The following is a 22288-nucleotide window of genomic DNA, read 5'->3' on the forward strand; positions in this document are numbered from 1 at the left end:
TTTATGCAGCACACCCGGAGGGGTATTTGGGACTTTCAGAGAGTGGTAATCTCCCAGAGACGGAGAATTTTTTTTTTTTAACTGTCTGGTAATGGTGGACCTGGAAAAAGTGCCATCGGGCCAGAAAAGGGAAGGCACCGGGTCAGGAAAGAGTGCCATTAGGTGTGAAAAGGAGAGGTATTGGGCCAGGGTGCTACTGATATTATCAGTCGCTCGGAGATCCTCAATCTAGTTCGTTTTCCTGATATCACTGACATCTCCCAGTCGTGTTCTACAGAACAAAATAACTCAGAAAAGTTGAAGAATGTTGCTGTGTCTTGTGTTCCGTGTTGCTGTGTCTTGTGTTCCGTGTTGCTGTGTCTTGTGTTCCATGTTGCTGTGTCTTGTGTTCCGTGTTGCTGTGTCTTGTGTTCCGTGTTGCTGTGTCTTGTGTTCCGTGTTGTTGTGTCTTGTGTTCCGTGTTGCTGTGTCTTGTGTTCCGTGTTGCTGTGTCTTGTGTTCCATGTTGCTGTGTCTTGTGTACCATGTTGCTGTGTCTTGTGTTTCGTGTTGCTGTGTTTTGTGTTCCATGTTGCTGTGTCTTGTGTTCCATGTTGTTGTATCTTGTGTTCCGTGTTGTTGTATCTTGTGTTCCATGTTGCTGTGTCTTGTGTTCCATGTTGCTGTGTCTTGTGTTTCGTGTTGCTGTGTTTTGTGTTCCATGTTGCTGTGTCTTGTGTTCCATGTTGCTGTGTCTTGTGTTCCGTGTTGTTGTATCTTGTGTTCCATGTTGCTGTGTCTTGTGTTCCATGTTGCTGTGTCTTGTGTTCCGTGTTTCTGTGTCTTGTCTTCCGTGTTGTTGTGTCTTGTGGTCTGTATTGCTCTGTCTCAGCAAAGAACGGAAAAATGGGGGCGATTTTGAAGCCCAGACAAGCAAGCTAGACGCTGTTGTTGACTGTTTCCCGCTGACGTCTGTGGTCCTGTTCTTGTTGACTCTATTTCTCTGTGACTTCCGTGCGCCTAATGTTACTAGGTCTGTTTTTCTATGACTTCTGTGGGCCTGTTGTTTTTTACTATTTTTCTGTGACTTGTTGTCCTAGGAATTTTTATTGACCTAAGAAAAGCTTTTGACACAGTAGACCACGACATCCTACTCCACAAACTTGACCATTACGGTATAAGAGGCCATGCGCTTGCTTATTTCAAATCTTACTTTACTAATAGGTGTCAGTATGTCACCATTAAAGACACAGCATCAACAACACGGCCACTTGATACTGGAGTTCCGCAGGGAAGTGTCCTTGGTCCCCTGCTCTTCCTCATATACATCAATGATGTTGTTCTTCAACTCTATACATCCTTGGTTAGGCCTCATTTAGATTATGTTGCACAGTTTTGGTCACCGTATTACAGAATGGATATAAATTATCTGGAAAATGTACAAAGGAGGATGACAAAGTTGATCCCATGTATCAGAAACCTTCCCTATGAGGATAGACTAAGGGCCCTGAATCTGCACTCTCTAGAAAGACGTAGAATTAGGGGGGATATGATTGAGGTGTATAAATGGAAGACAGGAATAAATAAAGGGGATGTAAATTGTGTGCTGAAAATATCTAGCCTAGACAGGACTCGCAGCAATGGTTTTAAGTTGGAGAAATTCAGATTCAGGAAGGATATAGGAAAGTACTGGTTTGGTAATAGAGTTGTGGATGAGTGGAACAAACTCCCAAGCACAGTTATAGAGGCCAGAACGTTGTGTAGCTTTAAAAATAGGTTGGATAAATACATGAGTGAATGTGGGTGGGTGTGAGTTGGACCTGATAGCTTGTGCTACCAGGTCGGTTGCCGTGTTCCTCCCTTAAGTCAATGTGACCTGACCTGACTAGGTTGGGTGCATTGGCTTAAGCCGGTAGGAGACTTGGACCTGCCTCGCATGGGCCAGTAGGCCTTCTGCAGTGTTCCTTCGTTCTTATGTTGTTGTAGATGAATGGTTCAGAGAACCGACATGTTGATAAATTAGACACATGCGTCTAATTTATCAGCATGTCGGTTCTCTGAACCATTCATCTACAAATCTGTCAGACACTGCAACTTCTTGGGATCTTAATACTTAGGAATTCTTCGCTTGCCTAATTCTTGGGCACGACCTACTTCCACATTGAACAAATGTGACACCACCTATGACTGCTGCACCTCTCCTGCCATACGGTTTATAAGCTGCTTCTCCGCTGATATGCCGTATTCTATTCAAGATTGATGGACTGAACACATCGACTCAAGGTTGAGGGACTGATTACCTCATTCTCCTCCTGTTCTTCAAGTTTCTCCTACGTATGGACTGATGAAGCCACTGTGTGGCGAAACGTTTCCTCAGTAAAGATACCCAAGAGTTGCACATGTGTCTAATTTGTCCTGTTGTTGTTGACTTTTATTTCTTTTTCTGTATTACTTCAATAGGCCTGTTGTTGTTGACTCCATTTCTTTGACTTCTGCAGGCCTGTCTGAATTGTTTGCAATCCTAATGGCGCTAAAGCTAACCTATGACACTGAGCTTGACTATCATCATTACTGATTCTATAGCTAACCTATGACACTGAGCTTGACTATCATCATTACTGTTACAAAGCATGGCTTGCTTCTGCAGTGTTTTAAAAACTGAGTTTGGAGAGTTGAAGGAGGAGGTCTTGCTTCTCCAGGAGGAGATTAGGAGGCTGAAGGTCCACCTCAATGGGCCTGGGAGAGTGTGTGAGGTGGTTGGAGATGTGGGGAATGAGGCTTCTAGCAGTGAGGTGCAGTCTGTCTCTCACTGTGAGGAGGCTGTAGGTGGGGAGGTAGCAACGGGTACCAGCAGTGAGGTGCAGCCCAGCACCTGCTACAAGTGGCGAGTTGTTCACAGTAATGGGAGGCGCATCAGAGTAAGGAAAGTTAAGAGTGAAGATCTGAAGGTAGGAAATCGCTTCTCTGTTCTCCAGGATGAATGTACTTCAGTGGCCAGTGAAGGTAAGGGTACTACTGCCCCTGCTAATGAAGGTAAGCGCATTCTTGTGGTTGGTGACTCTCAGGTAAGATATGTTGACCGTGCTTTTTGTAATAGGAATAAGAAGATGAGAGATAGAGTGTGCTTCCCTGGAGCTGGTGTTGGGGACATTGTCAACAGACTGGATAATATCATGTCAGGTAATGGGAACAAGCCCATTATCTGTCTCAGTGCTGGTGGAAATGATATTGGGAAGGGTAGGAGAGAAGAGCTGCTAGATAAGTACAGGTCAGCTATAGATTTCATTAAGTCTAAGGGAGGGATCCCAATCATATGTAGCATCTTGCCTAGAAGGGGAGTAGGAAATGAATGGTTGTCTAGGGCAATTGGTGTAAATTGCTGGCTAGACAGATACTGCAAGGAACTTGCAATCCCATTCATTGACAACTGGAACAACTTTTATGGCAAACATGATATGTATGCAAGGGATGGGGTTCATCTCTCTGAGGCAGGGGTGGTAGCACTTGCAGACTCGATTGAGAAGGCCATTGGTGAAATGCCTATGATTTTAAACTGATGGAAGATAGAGGTATGGGTGTGTGTGGGAAACAAGCAGGTTGCAACACTAGGGTTGGAAACAGTAAATGTATAAAAGGCATTCAGCATGAAGTTATAAATAAAGACAATAGAACAGGTCAGAAAACAAAGGGGGACAGCAGAGGGCAGCAAGGGACTAGCTCCCTTAAGGTTTACTATACTAATAGCAGGAGTGTTAGAAATAAGATAGATGAGCTAAGATTAATTGCAAGTGCAGGAAACATAGATATTATTGCTATAACAGAGACCTGGCTCAATCTGAAAGATAGAGAGATGCCATCTGAATGTCACATACAAGGCTATAAATTATTCCACACTGACAGGGTCAACAGGAAAGGTGGTGGAGTAGCGATGTATGTCAGAGACAATTTAAATTGTTGTGTTAGACAAGATATTAAATTAGAAGCGTCAGCCACTGAATCTGTTTGGTTACAGCTTCTCGAGGGCCGAGAAAAACTAATTTTGGGTGTGATTTACAGGGCCCCAAATCTTGATAGGGAGTGCAGTAAACTTCTATGGGACGAAATTCGTAAGGCATCTACATACGAAAATGTTGTGCTAATGGGAGACTTCAACTATAGACAGATTGACTGGAGCAATTTGACAGGAAATTTAGAGTCGGGTGACTTTCTTGATACGATCCAGGATTGTTTTTTAAAACAGTTTGTGACAGAGCCAACTAGGGGAAATAACCTCCTTGACTTGGTTCTTGCCAGTAGGGAAACACTAATTAATAATCTTGAGGTTAATGATGAGCTTGGGGAGAGTGATCACAAATCACTCAGTTTTAACATATCATGGAATTCCCCTAATAATGGCAATCAAGTCTCCGTCCCTGACTTTCGCTTGGCTGATTTCATAGGACTGAAAAATTACTTAGGTGGGCTGAACTGGAATGACCTGACTAGGGGTCAGGTAGGTGGTGATGGTTGCCGATATGATGCTTTCCAGGGCATAGTTCTAGCTGCTCAGTCAAATTATGTTCCAAATAGGGAAATCAGATCAAACAAAAATGATCCTAAATGGATGAACAATAGATTAAAATATCTGATTGGTCAAAAGAGAGGCATATATAGGCAAATCAAAAGAGGAGAGGGGCAATTAAGAAATCGATATATTCAGTTAAAGAGAGAAATAAAAAAGGGAATTAGAAAAGCAAAAAGAGATTATGAGGTTAAAGTTGCAAGAGAATCGAAGACTAACCCAAAAGGATTCTTTCAGGTATACAGAAGTAAGATCAGGGACAAGATAGGCCCACTCAAAAGTTCCTCGGGTCAGCTCACTGACAGTGATAAGGAAATGTGTAGAATTTTTAACACATACTTCCTCTCAGTTTTTACACAGGAGGATACCAGTGATATTCCAGTAATGATAAATTATGTAGAACAGGACGATAATAAACTGTGCACTATTAGGGTCACAAGTGACATGGTCCTTAGGCAAATAGATAAATTAAAACCTAACAAATCCCCAGGCCCTGATGAACTGTATGCAAGGGTTCTAAAGGAATGTAAAGAGGAGCTTAGCACACCTTTGGCTAATCTTTTCAACATATCACTACAAACTGGCATGGTGCCAGATAAGTGGAAAATGGCAAATGTGATACCTATTTTCAAAACAGGTGACAGGTCCTTAGCTTCGAACTATAGACCAATAAGCCTAACCTCCATAGTGGGAAAATTTATGGAATCAATAATTGCCGAGGCAGTTCGTAGCCACCTTGAAAAGCATAAATTAATCAACGAATCTCAGCATGGTTTTACAAAGGGACGTTCCTGCCTTACGAATTTATTAACTTTTTTCACTAAGGTATTTGAGGAGGTAGATCATGGTAACGAATATGATATTGTGTATATGGACTTCAGTAAGGCTTTTGACAGGGTCCCACATCAGAGACTATTGAGGAAAATTAAAGCACATGGAATAGGAGGAGAAATTTTTTCCTGGATAGAGGCATGGTTGACAAATAGGCAGCAGAGAGTTTGCATAAATGGGGAGAAATCAGAGTGGGGAAGCGTCACGAGCGGTGTTCCACAGGGGTCAGTGTTGGGCCCCCTGCTGTTCACAATCTACATAAACGACATAGATGAGGGCATAAAGAGCGACATCGGCAAGTTTGCCGATGACACCAAAATAGGCCGTCGAATTCATTCTGACGAGGACATTCGAGCACTCCAGGAAGATTTGAATAGACTGATGCAGTGGTCGGAGAAGTGGCAGATGCAGTTTAATATAGACAAATGCAAAGTTCTAAATGTTGGACAGGACAATAACCATGCCACATATAAACTAAATAATGTAGATCTTAATATTACGGATTGCGAAAAAGATTTAGGAGTTCTGGTTAGCAGTAATCTGAAACCAAGACAACAGTGCATAAGTGTTCGCAATAAAGCTAATAGAATCCTTGGCTTCATATCAAGAAGCATAAATAATAGGAGTCCTCAAGTTGTTCTTCAACTCTATACATCCTTGGTTAGGCCTCATTTAGATTATGCTGCACAGTTTTGGTCACCGTATTACAGAATGGATATAAATTCTCTGGAAAATGTACAAAGGAGGATGACAAAGATGATCCCATGTATCAGAAACCTTCCCTATGAGGATAGACTAAGGGCCCTGAAACTGCACTCTCTAGAAAGACGTAGAATTAGGGGGGATATGATTGAGGTTTATAAGTGGAAGACAGGAATAAATAAAGGGGATGTAAATAGTGTGCTGAAAATATCTAGCCTAGACAGGACTCGCAGCAATGGTTTTAAGTTGGAAAAATTCAGATTCAGGAGGGATATAGGAAAGTACTGGTTTGGTAATAGAGTTGTGGATGAGTGGAACAAACTCCCAAGTACCGTTATAGAGGCCAGAACGTTGTGTAGCTTTAAAAATAGGTTGGATAAATACATGAGTAGATGTGGGTGGGTGTGAGTTAGACCTGATAGCTTGTGCTAACAGGTCGGTTGCCGTGTTCCTCCCTTAAGTCAGTGTGACCTGACCTGACTAGGTTGGGTGCATTGGCTTAAGCCGGTAGGGACTTGGACCTGCCTCGCATGGGCCAGTAGGCCTTCTGCAGTGTTCCTTCGTTCTTATGTTCTTATGTTCTTATGTCATCATTGAAGGCTCTTGACTCATATAATGACTCCAACAACATGCTCATTGGGGAAGCCAGGTATAGATACTCAAAAATTAGGGACAAAGGAATTAATGTACAATTGCTATGGATCCCATCACACATTGGATTACTCCTTCATGATAAAGTTGATATGTTAGCCAAGAAGAGTATCCAGAAGGAGAATGTAGAATATAACTTTGGTATAACTGTGTCTAGCATTAGGAATAATATTAGGAGAGAAGTAAATAATGAAAATGTTATAGGAATGCAGTTAGAAGCCTGAGTAGATCTATAACCCACTATGATAACATGAACGTAGATAAGTATGTTTATGGAGCAACTTGCAATGTGAACACTGACTGATGTTGTAGTGGCCAGGCTTAGGCTTGGTTACAAGTACTGACTGATGTTGTAGTGGCCAGGCTTAGGCTTGGTTACAAGTACTGACTGATGTTGTAGTGGCCAGGCTTAGGCTTGGTTACAAGTACTGATTGATGTTGTAGTGGCCAGGCTTAGGCTTGGTTACAAGTACTGACTGATGTTGTAGTGGCCAGGCTTAGGCTTGGTTACAAGTACTGACTGATGTTGTAGTGGCCAGGCTTAGGCTTGGTTACAAGCACTGACTGATGTTGTAGTGGCCAGGCTTAGGCTTGGTTACAAGTACTGACTGATGTTGTAGTGGCCAGGCTTAGGCTTGGTTACAAGTACTGACTGATGTTGTGGTGGCCAGGCTTAGGTTTGGTTACAAGTACTGACTGATGTTGTAGTGGGCAGGCTTAGGCTTGGTTACAGGTACTGACTGATGTTGTAGTGGCCAGGCTTAGGCTTGGTTACAAGTACTGACTGATGTTGTAGTGGCCAGGCTTAGGCTTGGTTACAAGTACTGACTGATGTTGTAGTGGCCAGGCTTAGGCTTGGTTACAGGTACTGACTGATGTTGTAGTGGCCAGGCTTAGGCTTGGTTACAAGTACTGACTGATGATGTAGTGGCCAGGCTTAGGCTTGGTTACAAGTACTGACTGATGTTGTAGTGGCCAGGCTTAGGCTTGGTTACAAGTACTGACTGATGTTGTAGTGGCCAGGCTTAGGCTTGGTTACAAGTACTGACTGATGTTGTAGTGGCCAGGCTTAGGCTTGGTTACAAGTACTGACTGATGTTGTAGTGGCCAGGCTTAAGCTTGGTTACAAGTACTGACTGGTGTTGTAGTGGCCAGTCTTAAGCTTGGTTACAAGTACTGACTGGTGTTGTAGTGGCCAGTCTTAAGCTTGGTTACAAGTACTGACTGGTGTTGCAGTGGCAAGTCTTAAGCTTGGTTACAAGTACTGACTGGTGTTGTAGTGGCCAGTCTTAAGCTTGGTTACAAGTACTGACTGGTGTTGTAGTGGCCAGGCTTAGGCTTGGTTACAAGTACTGACTGGTGTTGTAGTGGCCAGGCTTAGGCTTGGTTACAAGTACTGACTGATGTTGTAGTGGCCAGGCTTAGGCTTGGTTACAAGTACTGACTGATGTTGTAGTGGCCAGGCTTAGGCTTGGTTACAAGTACTGATTGATGTTGTAGTGGCCAGGCTTAGGCTTGGTTACAAGTACTGACTGGTGTAGTAGTGGCCAGGCTTAGGCTTGGTTACAAGTACTGACTGATGTTGTAGTGGCCAGGCTTAGGCTTGGTTACAAGTACTGACTGATGTTGTAGTGGCCAGGCTTAGGCTTGGTTACAAGTACTGACTGATGTTGTAGTGGCCAGGCTTAGGCTTGGTTACAAGTACTGACTGATGTTGTAGTGGCCAGGCTTAGGCTTGGTTACAAGTACTGACTGATGTTGTAGTGGCCAGACTTAGGCTTAGTTACAAGTACTGACTGATGTTGTAGTGGCCAGGCTTAGGCTTGGTTACAAGTACTGACTGATGTTGTAGTGGCCAGGCTTAGGCTTGGTTACAAGTACTGACTGATGTTGTAGTGGCCAGGCCTAGGCTTGGTTACAAGTATTGACTGATGTTGTAGTGGCCAGACTTAGGCTTAGTTACAAGTACTGACTGATGTTGTAGTGGCCAGGCTTAGGCTTGGTTACAAGTACTGACTGGTGTTGTAGTGGCCAGGCTTAGGCTTGGTTACAAGTACTGACTGATGTTGTAGTGGCCAGGCTTAGGCTTGGTTACAAGTACTGACTGATGTTGTAGTGGCCAGGCTTAGGCTTGGTTACAAGTACTGACTGATGTTGTAGTGGCCAGGCTTAGGCTTGGTTACAAGTACTGACTGATGTTGTAGTGGCCAGGCTTAGGCTTGGTTACAAGTACTGACTGGTGTTGTAGTGGCCAGGCTTAGGCTTGGTTACAAGTACTGACTGGTGTTGTAGTGGCCAGGCTTAGGCTTGGTTACAAGTACTGACTGATGTTGTAGTGGCCAGGCTTAGGCTTACCTGGATTATTATTATTATCATAATCAAGGGGAAGCGCTAAACCCGGAGGATTATACAGCGCCTGGGGAGGGATGTGGAAGGCATTCAGGCTTAATTCAGGGAACTGGAGCACAGATCCAATTTCCCAAATCAAGAGCCCCTCGCCAACATCAAGGAACCTTCCTTGAGGGGAGGCTTACCTGGAGAGAGTTCCGGGGGTCAACGCCCCCGCGGCCCGGTCTGTGACCAGGCCTCCTGGTGGATCAGAGCCTGATCAACCAGGCTGTTGCTGCTGGCTGCACGCAAACCAACGTACGAGCCACAGCCCGGCTGATCAGGAACTGACTTTAGGTGCTTGTCCAGTGCCAGCTTGAAGACTGCCAGGGGTCTGTTGGTAATCCCCCTTATGTGTGCTGGGAGGCAGTTGAACAGTCTCGGGCCCCTGACACTTACTGTATGGTCTCTTAACGTGCTAGTGACACCCCTGCTTTTCATTGGGGGGATGTTGCATCGTCTGCCAAGTCTTTTGCTTTCGTAGTGAGTGATTACAAGTACTGACTGATGTTGTAGTGGCCAGGCTTAGGCTTGGTTACAAGTACTGACTGATGTTGTAGTGGCCAGGCTTAGGCTTGGTTACAAGTACTGACTGATGTTGTAATGGCCAGACTTAGGCTTGGTTACAAGTATTTCTGGCAGTTTGGGAGACACACAGATGATGATCAAACTAAATGTAAATTATGTGATAAGGCATATGGTCACTGTCTTGAACACTATGTGCTTAATTGTCCACTTATTGAGGAATACAGAGACAGACAGTATAATAACCTATGTGACATGTCAAGATATCTTATTAATGAAAATAAGATACCAGATATACTAAGCAAATTTCCTAAATTTGCTTGTAACAGATAAGTGAACTGTAGATATGTAGATATAAATCCATATGTATTATATGTAGATATAAATCCATATGTATTCCTGTTAACCCTTTGGGGCCTAGTTCCTAGGCCTTTTTTGTATCCATATGCTCTTGTGCTACCGTCCACAGGATGGATGTGGAGTGCACAATAAACTAGCCACTTCGGTGGCAAAATCTAAATCTGCAGGCCTGTTGTTGTTGACTCCATTTCTTTGACCTCTGTAGGCCTGTTGTTGTTTTTATTTATTTATTTATTTAGAAATTTTAGCATACATACAGAGGTACAAAAAAATACAGGTAAGAGCAGCATGCCAAAGCCACTTATATGCATAGCATTACGGGCTGGCTTAAAATTAACTTAAGATTAACTAAGCAATGATGAAGTCAGTGATAAGACATTATTGTAAACAGATAACTATAAAATACAAATGAGTATTACAAAGACAGGTCATATGGTTGCATGCATTGCTGTTCATTCAGTAGAATGGAGTATTCTGTTAGGTAGTGTATTTAAAAAAATAACAAAGTTAGGTTTAACATTTGTGTGATATAATTGTGAGTAACATTTAGGATATACAATTTATATGGTTCAGTTATTCAGTATTTATTTGGTTTTGAGTGAGTAAGTGAACTTTGAGAAGAGACTTGAATTTATAAACAGGTAGTGTTTCTTTTATATTTACAGGTAATGAATTTCAGATTTTAGGGTCTTTTATGTGCATTGAGTTTTTGCATAGTGTGAGATGGACACGAGGAACATCAAAGAGTGATCTGTGCCTTGTATTATGGTCATGTGTTCTGTTGAGGTCGGCAAGGAGATGTTTGAGGGGAGGGTTAATATCAGAGTTAAGTGTTCTATGTATGTAATAGGTGCAATAATAAGTATGGATGTTTTGTATGGTGAGTAGGTTGAGTGTTTTGAATATTGGTGGAGTGTGCTGCCTGTAGTGAGAATTTGTTATCATTCTAACTGCAGCCTTTTGTTGGGTAATTAGTGGTCTGAGATGGTTAGTTGTTGTTGAGCCCCATGCACAAATTCCATAGGTGAGATAGGGGTAAATAAGAGAGTGATAAAGGGCCAGGAGGGCTGACTGTGGAACATAGTACCGTATCTTCGATAGTATGCCTACAGTCTTGGAAATTTTCTTAGAAATTTGTTGTATATGTGTATGAAATTTGAGTCTATTATCGAGGTGGATTCCTAAGAATTTTCCCTCTGTTAGCTTTGTGATAGGTGATCCGTTTATTGTTATGTTAAGAGGTACATCTGTAGCTCTGCTACCAAACTGAATGAAGTAGGTTTTGTCAATGTTTTTTTTTTTTTTTATATTTTATTTAAAAACTTTACAGCTTGATATTAAATAAAGATATAAAATGGGTACAGTAGGATCCTCAATCCTACAGAACATACACTAACCAATTATTAACAACACATTGTAATTGACATAAAAGAGGTTACCCATATACACTCACAAAATTTTCTATATAACATACTATGATAAACAATATAAACTATAACTAAATAAACTATATAAAATATAAACTATATACAACTTTCAGATTTGTATAGTTAACATAGTTATGACTGACATATGACAAAGGTTCACAACCTTCACAGGAAATAATCAGAGTAATAACCTACATCACAATCTCAGTTAAACAATTACATGCTCTTCCCAAAAATAACCCCTTATACTAAATAAATATTAACAAATATTACTAAATATTACTACAGCCTCTTCCAGTGCCTGAGCACATTATATAAAATCTGAGACTAAACCATACTGTCCCATTACAAACTTTTAACGAGGCATTACAATTTATGGAAGTCATTAGCGTTCCATCTCGCAGCAACTTGATGAGCACATTATATAATGCTAAAATAAAGACAGTACACTCGCTAAAAACCCACAACACTCAACACAAACATAATTTAAATAACCTCTCATTGCGATACAATTATCGCACATGAAATATGCCCAATAAAGGCTATAAACGCACACTCTACATAAGCCCTAAAGCTCTTCACGGTCTTAAAACTATAATCTTTACACCATTCACACTTAATACATGAAGAAGGTCATGACGACCCTGACACATCAAACACAGAATTCTCCATTCGGTACTACGTAATTACTTGATAATAAATTTGTTGTATATGTGTATGAAATTTGAGTCTATTATCGAGGTGGATTCCTAAGAATTTTCCCTCTGTTAGCTTTGTGATAGGTGATCCGTTTATTGTTATGTTAAGAGGTACATCTGTAGCTCTGCTACCAAACTGAATGAAGTAGGTTTTGTCAATGTTTAGTGTAAGTTTGTTAGTCCTCATCCAGGTAGATATTTTCTGTAATTCGGTGTTTACAGTATTGGCTAGCGTGACTGGGCTCGGGTGAGAGAAGACGTATGTAGTGTCATCTGCAAAAAGTGTGGGTTTGAGTAATTGCGAAGCATTTGGTAGGTCATTTATGTATAGGAGAAAGAGAAGAGGGCCAAGGACACTTCCCTGTGGGACACCAACTGTGATTGGTTGTGCGGAAGAGCTTGCCCCATTTGCGTACACATATTGGCTTCTGTTGCTGAGGTAAGACTTGAGGTAGTTGAGGGAGTGCCCTCTAATACCATAGTGTGACAATTTTACGTGGAGCAAGTCATGGTCAACTGTATCAAAAGCTTTACGTAAGTCAATGAAGATCCCCAGTGGGACTTCTTTTTTCTCTATTGCAGTGTATATATGTTCTAGCATGTGTATAATAGCATCATTAGTATTTTTATTAGGCCTGAATCCAAATTGGCAGGGGTTGAGAATGTTATGGGAGATGAGGTAGGAGTAGATTCGTTTATGAATTAATTTTTCGAAGATTTTTGAGAGAGGGTGTAAATTGGATATTGGCCTATAGTTATTCAACTCTGTTTGGTCTCCTCCTTTATGGACCGGGGTGACCCTTGCTATTTTGAGAACTGTAGGGAAGGTGGAGGATTCAATGGATTTGTTAAAAAGTGTTGCAATGATTGGTGATAGTACTTGTGATGCTTTTTTGTATATAAAGGGTGGTAAGGTATTTAAATCTCCTGCCTTGTTTTTCAGTGTGTTGATAATAAGGGAGACTTCGTATGGGTTAGTCGGAGCTAGGAACAGTGTGTTCGGGTAGTTGCCAGTGAGGTAGTCTTTTGGTGGGGTATCTGAGCTTGGGATATTATTGGCAAGGTTTTGACCTATAGTGGAGAAGAAATCATTGAGTCTGTTTGCTGTTTCTGTTGGTGGGAGTTGGGGTTCATCTGATTTTGCTAATTTTATTTCGCTATGTCGTGATATCTTTTTTGTTCCCAGAATTTCTGATAGGGTCTTTTTTATATCACCTCGTAAGTTGAATAATCTGTTCTCATAATACAATTTTTTTGCCCTTCTTATCAGGCTGGTTAGGATTGACGAGTAACGTTTTGTTTGGACTCTGGTTATGTGACCCATTCTGTACTGTTTTTCATATCGGTGTTTTGTATTTATGGATTTGAGAATGCTGGGTGTTAGCCAGGGACTGTTCAGTCTCTTAGCTGTCATCTGTTTATTTTTTTTAGGGCAGTGCTTGTTATAAAGGTATTGGGTCTTTTTTAGAAAACTATTAAAACATTCGTCAATATCTGTATAGATTTCTAGCTCAGTGTGCCAGTCGATGTTTGTTACTACTGTTGTGAAGTTATTAATGGCTGCCTCATTGTGAAGTCTGAAGGTGACTTTAGTAGTGTCTTGGGGTATTTTACCAAGAGTTGTTATGAGGAAAGTAGGGTAGTGGTCTGTGGTATTATCTGTAATTATGCCTGATTTTAAAGGGGATATGGTGTTGGTCCAGATGTGGTCAAGTAGGGAAACACTAGTCTCTGTAACTCTTGTAGGTTTTGTTACTGTTGGTAGCAACATGCAGTTACTCATTGTGTTTGTGAATTCAGTAATGTGTGGGTCCTGGTCTTGTAGGAGATTTATATTGAAGTCACCTGAGAGTAGTAAGTGATCTTTGTTCATGCATGCATCAGTTATCATACTTCCTAGGTTTTAACTAAATTAGCTAATGTTTGATTGTGGAATTCTGTAGATGTTTATCACTGTGAGAGGTTTTTGTAGGTATTTGGATTTGAATTTAGCTATTATATATTCCCCATGTTCATCCCTTGTGCAAGTATTTGTGATACATTCTAGTTGGTCTGAGTAGTATATAGCTGTGCCACCCCCTTGTTGGTCTGGCCTACAGTTGTGTATGGCTGTGTAACCAGGAATGGCATAGACATCTGTAGTATCAGGCTTTAGCCAGGTTTCAGTTAGTGTAATGATGGACATATTGGCATGCAAGGAATTTAGTATTTATTATTATTATTAAAGATTAGCCGGTATTCTCCCGGCCCGGGCCTTTTCCAAGTGGTGGCCCGGCCTTGGCTCCCTCTTTAGGGAGTGTCTGAGACCTAAGTCTCCCATGGGAGGAGGCACAAGTACCTCCTCATCTTTGGGACCAACTGTCTCCAGGCCTAGCCACAAGCTAGGCCTCTCTGGTCTGCCATCCCCACCTCAAGGGGGCTAATGGGAATGACAGTCTTATGAGCTAAAGGCTCGGGCTCGGGCTCAGGCACCTACCCTACCCTAGAAGCGTTAGGCATGGTGTCGATGAGGGAATTTAGTAATGCTAGGAGGTCATCATAATGCTTGCTTAAAGATCTGATATTGTAGTTAAAGATAGTTATGTTGTTGTTGGCTCTGAGAAGTGCCTTTGATTGTTCTGCTGTGTAGTAATTACAGTAACTGTTTGAATCATTTAAGTCATTAAATAAGAGGTTGGTATCAGGATCAATGCTTGTAATCATAAGATTTGTAGTGAATCTATAGTTAGAATTAAGTAAAAAATAAAGTAAATATTCTAAAGCTAAAAAAAAATAGCACCTGAATTATTTAACAAATGTAAAAAATAATGAGCTAAGGTAGTTTTTTTAAAGCTAAAATAAAGGAGACAATATAAAAGGGACTAAAATAATTTGTGGTGAACAAATAAAGTGATGATCAAATAATGGAGCTTGGGAATATGATAGTAGGTAGTACTTTAAAGGTAATTCTTTAAAGTTAGAATTATAATATAAAATTATAATATAAAAGGGACTAATATAAGTTGTGGTGAACAATAAAGTGGTAATCAAATAAATAAGCTTTGGAGTATAATGGCAAAATAGTGAACTTATTAACTTTAGCACCTGAGAATAGCACCTTGATTAGTTTAACAATTGCGAATATATGATCTAAGGTAGTTATATAAAGCTAAAATAAAGGACAAAAAAATATATAAGGGACTACAATTAAGTAATGGTAAACAAGTTAAATGGACAGATAGTCACTATGAAATAATATTGGTTTAGGAGTAAGATCTGATTTGTAATATTAAATAAGTTGAGCAGTTTATTGCACAATAAAAAGTAAAAAAAAAAAAAAATGAGGTAGTTGGTACTAGCTAGCAAAAGATAGTTTTGGTACTTGCAAAAAAGTAATTGGAATATACACTAATTGCACACACAATAAAAAGTGACTAAAAAAACAAGTAGTGGTAAACAAAATTAAATGGACAGGTAAGAACAATGAATAATGGTAATGTCTTGGTTATAATATGATAGTAAGATGGTAGACAGGTACAAAGGATAATATAAAGGTTGGAGTTGAATATACAAACTTGAAAATTTGGCAACAAAATGTTATGGGAAGTATAAAATAATGTTTAATGTACAAAAGTAAAATTGACTGGTAATAAATATGGTGTTTAATAAAATTTTAGTAAGTAATAATGATTACAAAAAGTGAAATAGTAATGTTTATTTCATTCAATATTGCACTGGTAGTTATACTAGAGGTTATATGGCAGTACAAGGTAATTAAGTGTACTCTAAGATAGTAAATGTGGTATTAAAACAGGTTAAGGTAATTAGACAAGTAATGGTTATTAAATGTCAAAAATGTTAAGAGTAAATTGAAATTATAGTAAAAATGATAATTATTAATTTTAGTAGGTAATATCAATTGATAGTATTTAAAAAAATATTAGGTAGTAATATGGACAGAGAAAGTAACAATTAAACTAATGTTTAAGCAAACAATAGTAAATAAGAAATTACATAAGGTGACTTATGCTTACTAGTAAAATCACAAAATGAGGTAGTTGATTATTTAAATACTAAGAGATTGTACAATGAAATTTGAACAATAATGGAGCAAAACATACACTACACTACGTAGGCTTTTAGGTTGGACATTTAGTTATTCTCTGTAAGATTAGTATCCCTGAGAAATCGTGATAGATCATTCTGGTTCGTGATTGTGTACATTTGACCTACATTAGTTTTCCTAACAAGAATTTTCCCATCCCGTGTGAAGCATTATTCATCGACACCATGCCCAGCCCTTCTAGGGTAGGGTAGGTGCCTGAGCCCGAGGCTTTAGCTCATAAGACTGTCATTCCCATTTGCCCCCTTGGGGCGGGGATGGCAGACCAGAGAGGCCTAGCTTGTGGCTAGGCCTGGGGACAGTTGGTCCCAAAGATGAGGAGGTACTTGTGCCTCCTCCCATGGGAGACTTAGGTCTCAGACACTCCCTAAAGTGAGAGCCAAGGCCGGGCCACCACTTGGAAAAGGCCCGGGCCGGGAGAATACCGGCTAATCTTTAACTAACTAACTGTGAAGCATTGGTGTATTGTGTCATTATTCTCCCGCTTAAGTTTTCTGACTCTATACAGGAGGTTCTGACGTTTTTTGGTAAGACACTCGTTTATGTATACCGCTTTCTTTACTTTAATAGATGCAATAATTAAGTCTTTTTTCCTGTCATGTGAGTGGAATCTAAGCATAACACTTTTTCTACCATGGGATCCTAGTAACCTGGCTTCTTTTCAGACTCTGGTACAATAACACTTGTTTGGTCCTTTATGATCTGCAGAGTAATTTCTTTACTGTTCATTTGGTTCATATCACTGGGAAAAAGTGGACTGTTAACTATTACTGCGTCCGATAGTTTATCTTGTTCAGTTTTATCTTCTGGGAGAGCAAAGTAGTCACTGAACTGGTTATCTAAGTTGTTCTTCCAGTCTTTTACTGCTTCTTCAACCTTTGTATTAAGAGATATTATTTGTTGGGTATGGCTATCTATGACTGTCTGGATGGTCTTGTCACAGTCAGTCATTCCTGGTGTTGATAACTTTTGTTCAAGACTGAGGATTTTGTTCTCGAGTTGTCATCCTGGTGTCTTGTTTTGTTAGTGTCTCTCGAAGATTCATATTTTCAATAGCTAAGTTGGAGATGCATGTCTTTAGGGTATCTGGATCGTTGGTCATACCTGAGAGACTACTTGGTAGGTTGAATCTGGGGAAGAGAGGGATGGACTGGTGGCAGCCATGTTTGTTGTTATTGTTGTTGTTGTTGTTGTTATTATGTCCTAGAATTTGTATTGATAAAGCCACTGGATGGCGAAACATCTACAATAAAGATACCCAGATGTTGCACATGTGTCTTAATCTCATCATTGTTGTGGTGTTGCCTTGAGTGGTGGTGAGTGGGGTGGTTGCTGGGCCGGCATCCTCCTGGCTACACTTGTTGAATAGTTGATTTTTCGGTGTTTTCTTGCTGGCCTTGGTGCTGTTTCCTCTTAGATTGCGCCTCATAATACTACAGGAATTGTTGTAGTTAAGAAGAAGTTGTAGTTAAACAAAGTTTAGGGTTACGTTGTTCGGCTGGCAGCGGGGTCTTGCTTTCGGTTTGTGGGCAGTCTTCCTTTGATCTCTATTATGTTCGATTTGTAGGTTTCACTGTTGGTAGTCTTTGGTCATTCTGGGTGCTACGTTGGGTTGTGCAGTTTTGCATGTAACTAGGTCATCATAGGAGCATTGGTAGCTCTGATAGTTGGAGAAAAGTACGGAGCTTGGAGGTCGCTAATGTCTTGAATCCATTTCTTTGATTTCTCTAGGCCTGTTGTTGTTGACTCCATTTCTTTGACTTCTGTACAAAGTTTATTCTCTACAAGGATTACAATGCTGAATTTACAGAATATGGTTTATTTATTTATTTATTTATTTATTTATTTACAATTTGAGCATACATACAGAGGTACAAAAAAATACAGATAAGAGCAGCATGCCAAAGCCACTTATGCTATGCATAGTATTTCGGGCTGGCTTAAAATTAACTAAGCAATGATGAAATCAGTGATAAAACATTATTGTAAACAGATAACTATAAAGCACAAATGAGTATTACAAAGACAGGTCATATGGTTGCATGCATTGCTGTACATTCAGTCGTATGGAGTATTCTGTTAGGTAGTGTATTTAAAAAATAATAAAGTTAGATTGGGTTTTAGGTTTAACATTTATGTGATATAATTGTGAGAAACATTTAAGATATACAATTTATAAGGTTCAGTTATTCAGTATTTATTTGGTTTTGGGTGAGTAAGTGATCTTTGAGAAGAGACTTGAATTTATAAACAGGTAGTGTTTCTTTTATATTTACAGGTAATGAATTCCAGATTTTAGGGCCTTTTATGTGCATTGAGTTTTTGCATAATGTGAGATGGACACGAGGAACATCAAAGAGTGATCTGTGCCTTGTGTTATGGTCATGTGTTCTGTTGAGGTTGGCAAGGAGATGTTTGAGGGGAGGGTTAATATCAGAGTTAAGTGTTCTATGTATGTAATAGGTGCAGTAATAAGTATGGATGTTTTGTATGGTGAGTAGGTTAGTAGTTAGGTCTGTTGTTGTTGACTCTATTTCTCTATGACTTCTGGAGTCTCATCTTCTTGCTTATTTCCGGTCATGTGTTCTGTTGAGGTTGGCAAGGAGATGTTTGAGGGGAGGGTTAATATCAGAGTTAAGTGTTCTATGTATGTAATAGGTGCAGTAATAAGTATGGATGTTTTGTATGGTGAGTAGGTTCGTAGTTAGGTCTGTTGTTGTTGACTCTATTTCTCTATGACTTCTGGAGTCTCATCTTCTTGCTTATTTCCTTCCCTTCCTTCTCCCCCTTCTTTTTGTCCCACACGACTTCAATTTCCTGTGTTATGACTCGCTCCACTGCCACTGCTGTGTTGATTATATCAGCTTTAATTAAGTTGCAGGTTCAGTGTGAGCTTGTTCGTTTTTTTTTATTTTTTTGCAGTGATTGATTTTACAGATTAAGAGCTGTGTTATCCTATCTCAACTCATTTCAAAGCTCCACTCTATCTTAGGTATTTTACCACGCCAAAGAAGCCACCCATACCAAGTAAATAACACCCAGGTACCTACTTACTGCTAGGTGACCGGTGGCAGCAGGTAGTCACCACATACTCATAGTGTGGGTGGTAGGTTTTAATGGACAACTAGTAAGTAAGTAAGTAAATTTATTCAGGTATACACAAATACAGTTACATAGAATTATCATACATAGCAGCATATGTGTAGAGAACCTAGGATAACCCAAAAAAGTCAGACAGAGTGACTTATTTCCATTGGGGTCCTTTTACCTTATTATTATAATATAAAGGTTATAATATTTTCTTATTATTCTACAATGAAGATAACATCTTATTATCATACTAAAAAGACTATCTACTACACGAGGGTCATTACTAGGAATAAGGTAAAATTTACACGTATTTTAGCTAAAAAATAGAAAATCATTCCCCTCCCTTTCTGTAGCTTCATTCATCAGACACTTTTTGGCAGTCTTCTTGAACTGGTTCATGCTATGACTGGCTTTGACATGTGCGGGCAGTCTGTTCCATTCCTTTATTGCTGTACAATAAAAGGTGTTTGACGCCTGGCCACTGACTGTGGGTACTACAAAGTTGTGCTCTCTCCCCCTAGTACTATGATTGCTTTGGTTCCCAACCTTGACAAAATTGACAGCAAGATATTCTGGACACTGTTCGTGAGCAATTTTATAAACATGATTTAGCTTCAGTTGTTTTACTCTGTCTTCAACATTCAGCATATCCAACTGCTGTAATTCATCCTGGCCTACATGTTCTCTTGGTCCCAGCCCCAGGATGAATCTTACGATTTTGTTCTGGGTGATTTGCAGTCTATCTTTCAGTTTTTTTTTGTCAAGGCAGAGTACCATGAAGAGCAAGCGTAATCCATATGGCATTGTATAAGGGCTAGACATAGGGTCCTGCGAGCCTCAGTAGGTAGACACTGTGCTTGTCTATACAGGAACTTCAGTCTGGCATTCGCTTTCTTTACTACACTGTTCCCTATCAATTCTCCTGACATGCATGGGTCAAAGGGGATTCCCAGATATTTTACTGATGAAACCAAAGTGATGGACTCCCCATTACACTGAACATTAAAATTATTTACCCTTCTCAGTCAGGTTCACGAGCGCGGAGCAAAAAAAAATTCGACAAAATATGAAAATGGAGTTATTGTTACCAAAAAATAGCTGAACTTTCTGGCTACACTCTGGTATAATTATTATCCTTGTACGATGTTTCTAAAAGGAATTACAGCCATTTATAACAGGCATGGTGACAGTGCTGACGCGTCATATTGCGTAAAAAATGTGATGCCCTAGAGGGAAAAATTTCTATCGGTGTATCCCCTGAAGGTTCGTTCTCTCATACAGGTGATGAGAGAAAACGATTTTTCAATGGTTAACTGTAATAAAAACTCGTAGGTCACGCAAAAAGTGTAAAATAAAGCGAATTTTTCGGGGAAAAAAATTATTTCCCGGGCAGCTGGGGTGCCGCGCGCTTCGGCCTATTTCTCGAAAGTAACCTATTTACCTATTTAGGTCCACCCTATCTTTGTTTATGATTGAATTGACTTGATTTTCACAACAAACATAGGAGAATGCTTGATTTACAAGGTAGAGTGTACCTTTCTGAACTATCCCAAATATTTTTAGATTTATGTGGGAAACAAGACCGACATCTTCCAATATGAAAAAAAAGTTATGAAACCTATTTTTTTTTAGCATGAAGATAAGGTTTATTTTAGAATTGGTACACTTACAGTGATAGAATTAGAGGTGTTCTATCAGCAGCAAGTGTCAAAACCACTTTTCCAAGTACCTGTAAGTGGGACTTCGCTGCCAAATGCAATTTTTCGAAAATTTTGCATATTTCATTTCATTTTTGGCCGATATGATTGAAACTTCAGCACAGGAGGTTTGATGTAAGCTTCTAATAGTACACCAAAAATGAACGTAATCGGTTGAAAAATAAAAAAGTCGACCCCGTGAACCTGACTGCTCCCTTCAGTTTTCCCTAGGTGTAATGATAGTTTGTTGTCTACTAACCATTTGCTGCAGGACTCCAGTTCCAGTGTTAAAACATTAGCAATATCTTGTGGGTCTTTACCTGTCACTAACAGAGCACTGTCATCTGCATACAGAAGGAGTTTGCACTTGACACTGATAGGCATATCATTGACATAACATAAGAATAATAAGGGACCCAGAATACTACCTTGGGGAACTCCACATGTTATCGGCAGGGGTTCTGATTCCGTTTTGTTGATTTTGACTATTTGTCTAGTCATTTTTGTGTGCGTAATTTTAATTTTTATAGGGTAACTATTCCTTTATCACTTAATACTAGCCTCTCGAATAGGTGACTATTCTATTATTATTATTATAGTATAGTTATTTTGAAGGGGCACTTTTCTATTACTGCTGTCTTTTAAGGGGAAACTATACTATTATTGGAGTGTTGTAATCTTTTCAAGGGAAACTAACCCAGTATTAGTGTATTTATATTATTATTATGGGGAGCGCTAAACCCGTAGGATTATACAGCGCATGTGGGGGGATGGGAGGCATTCAGGCTTAATTCAGGGAACTGGAGCACAGATCCAATTCCCTAGATCAAGAGCCCTTCACCAGCATCAAGGAACCTCCCTTGAGGGGAGTACTATTAGTATAGTGTAACCTGTTCAAGGGGGAACTATTCCATTATTAATGTCATCTTTTTTTCAAGGAGTTAATCCATTATTAGAGTATTTGATCTTCTTCAAAGAGGAACTATTCCATTATTAGCGTATTGTAACCTTTTCAAGGATAAACTAACCCATTACCAGCGTTATTTCACTGTACATAACGTATCACAACTCTGGGTTGCAGGAGAAGCAAGAGAGAGAGGAAGAGGAACGCAAAAAACGTCTACAACTTTACGTCTTCATCCTTCGTTGTATTTCCTACCCTTTCAACGCCAAACAGCCGACAGACATGACCAAGAGGCAGATCAAGGTCACTAAACACCAGTTGGACACCATACAAGCTCGCTTCCAGGTCAGTTTACTTTAGTTATCCCTCTAGA

The 22288-nt window shown here is 39.9% G+C and overlaps 1 protein-coding gene across 17 annotated transcripts in view; it reads left to right on the forward strand.

The window, feature by feature from the left end:
- Positions 1-22288, forward strand: part of Cadps (calcium-dependent secretion activator 1) — a 445541-nt gene that overhangs the window by 76225 nt on the left and 347028 nt on the right. For all 17 annotated transcript variants that reach the window (XM_070104970.1, XM_070104977.1, XM_070104972.1 and 14 more), the window contains one exon: positions 22093-22260. In XM_070104970.1, coding sequence (XP_069961071.1) covers positions 22093-22260 — 168 coding nt within the window. The remainder of the gene's footprint in view (positions 1-22092; positions 22261-22288) is intronic.

Source organism: Cherax quadricarinatus, chromosome 96 (genome assembly GCF_038502225.1).
Source record: "Cherax quadricarinatus isolate ZL_2023a chromosome 96, ASM3850222v1, whole genome shotgun sequence".
Classification (NCBI taxonomy): domain Eukaryota; kingdom Metazoa; phylum Arthropoda; class Malacostraca; order Decapoda; family Parastacidae; genus Cherax; species Cherax quadricarinatus.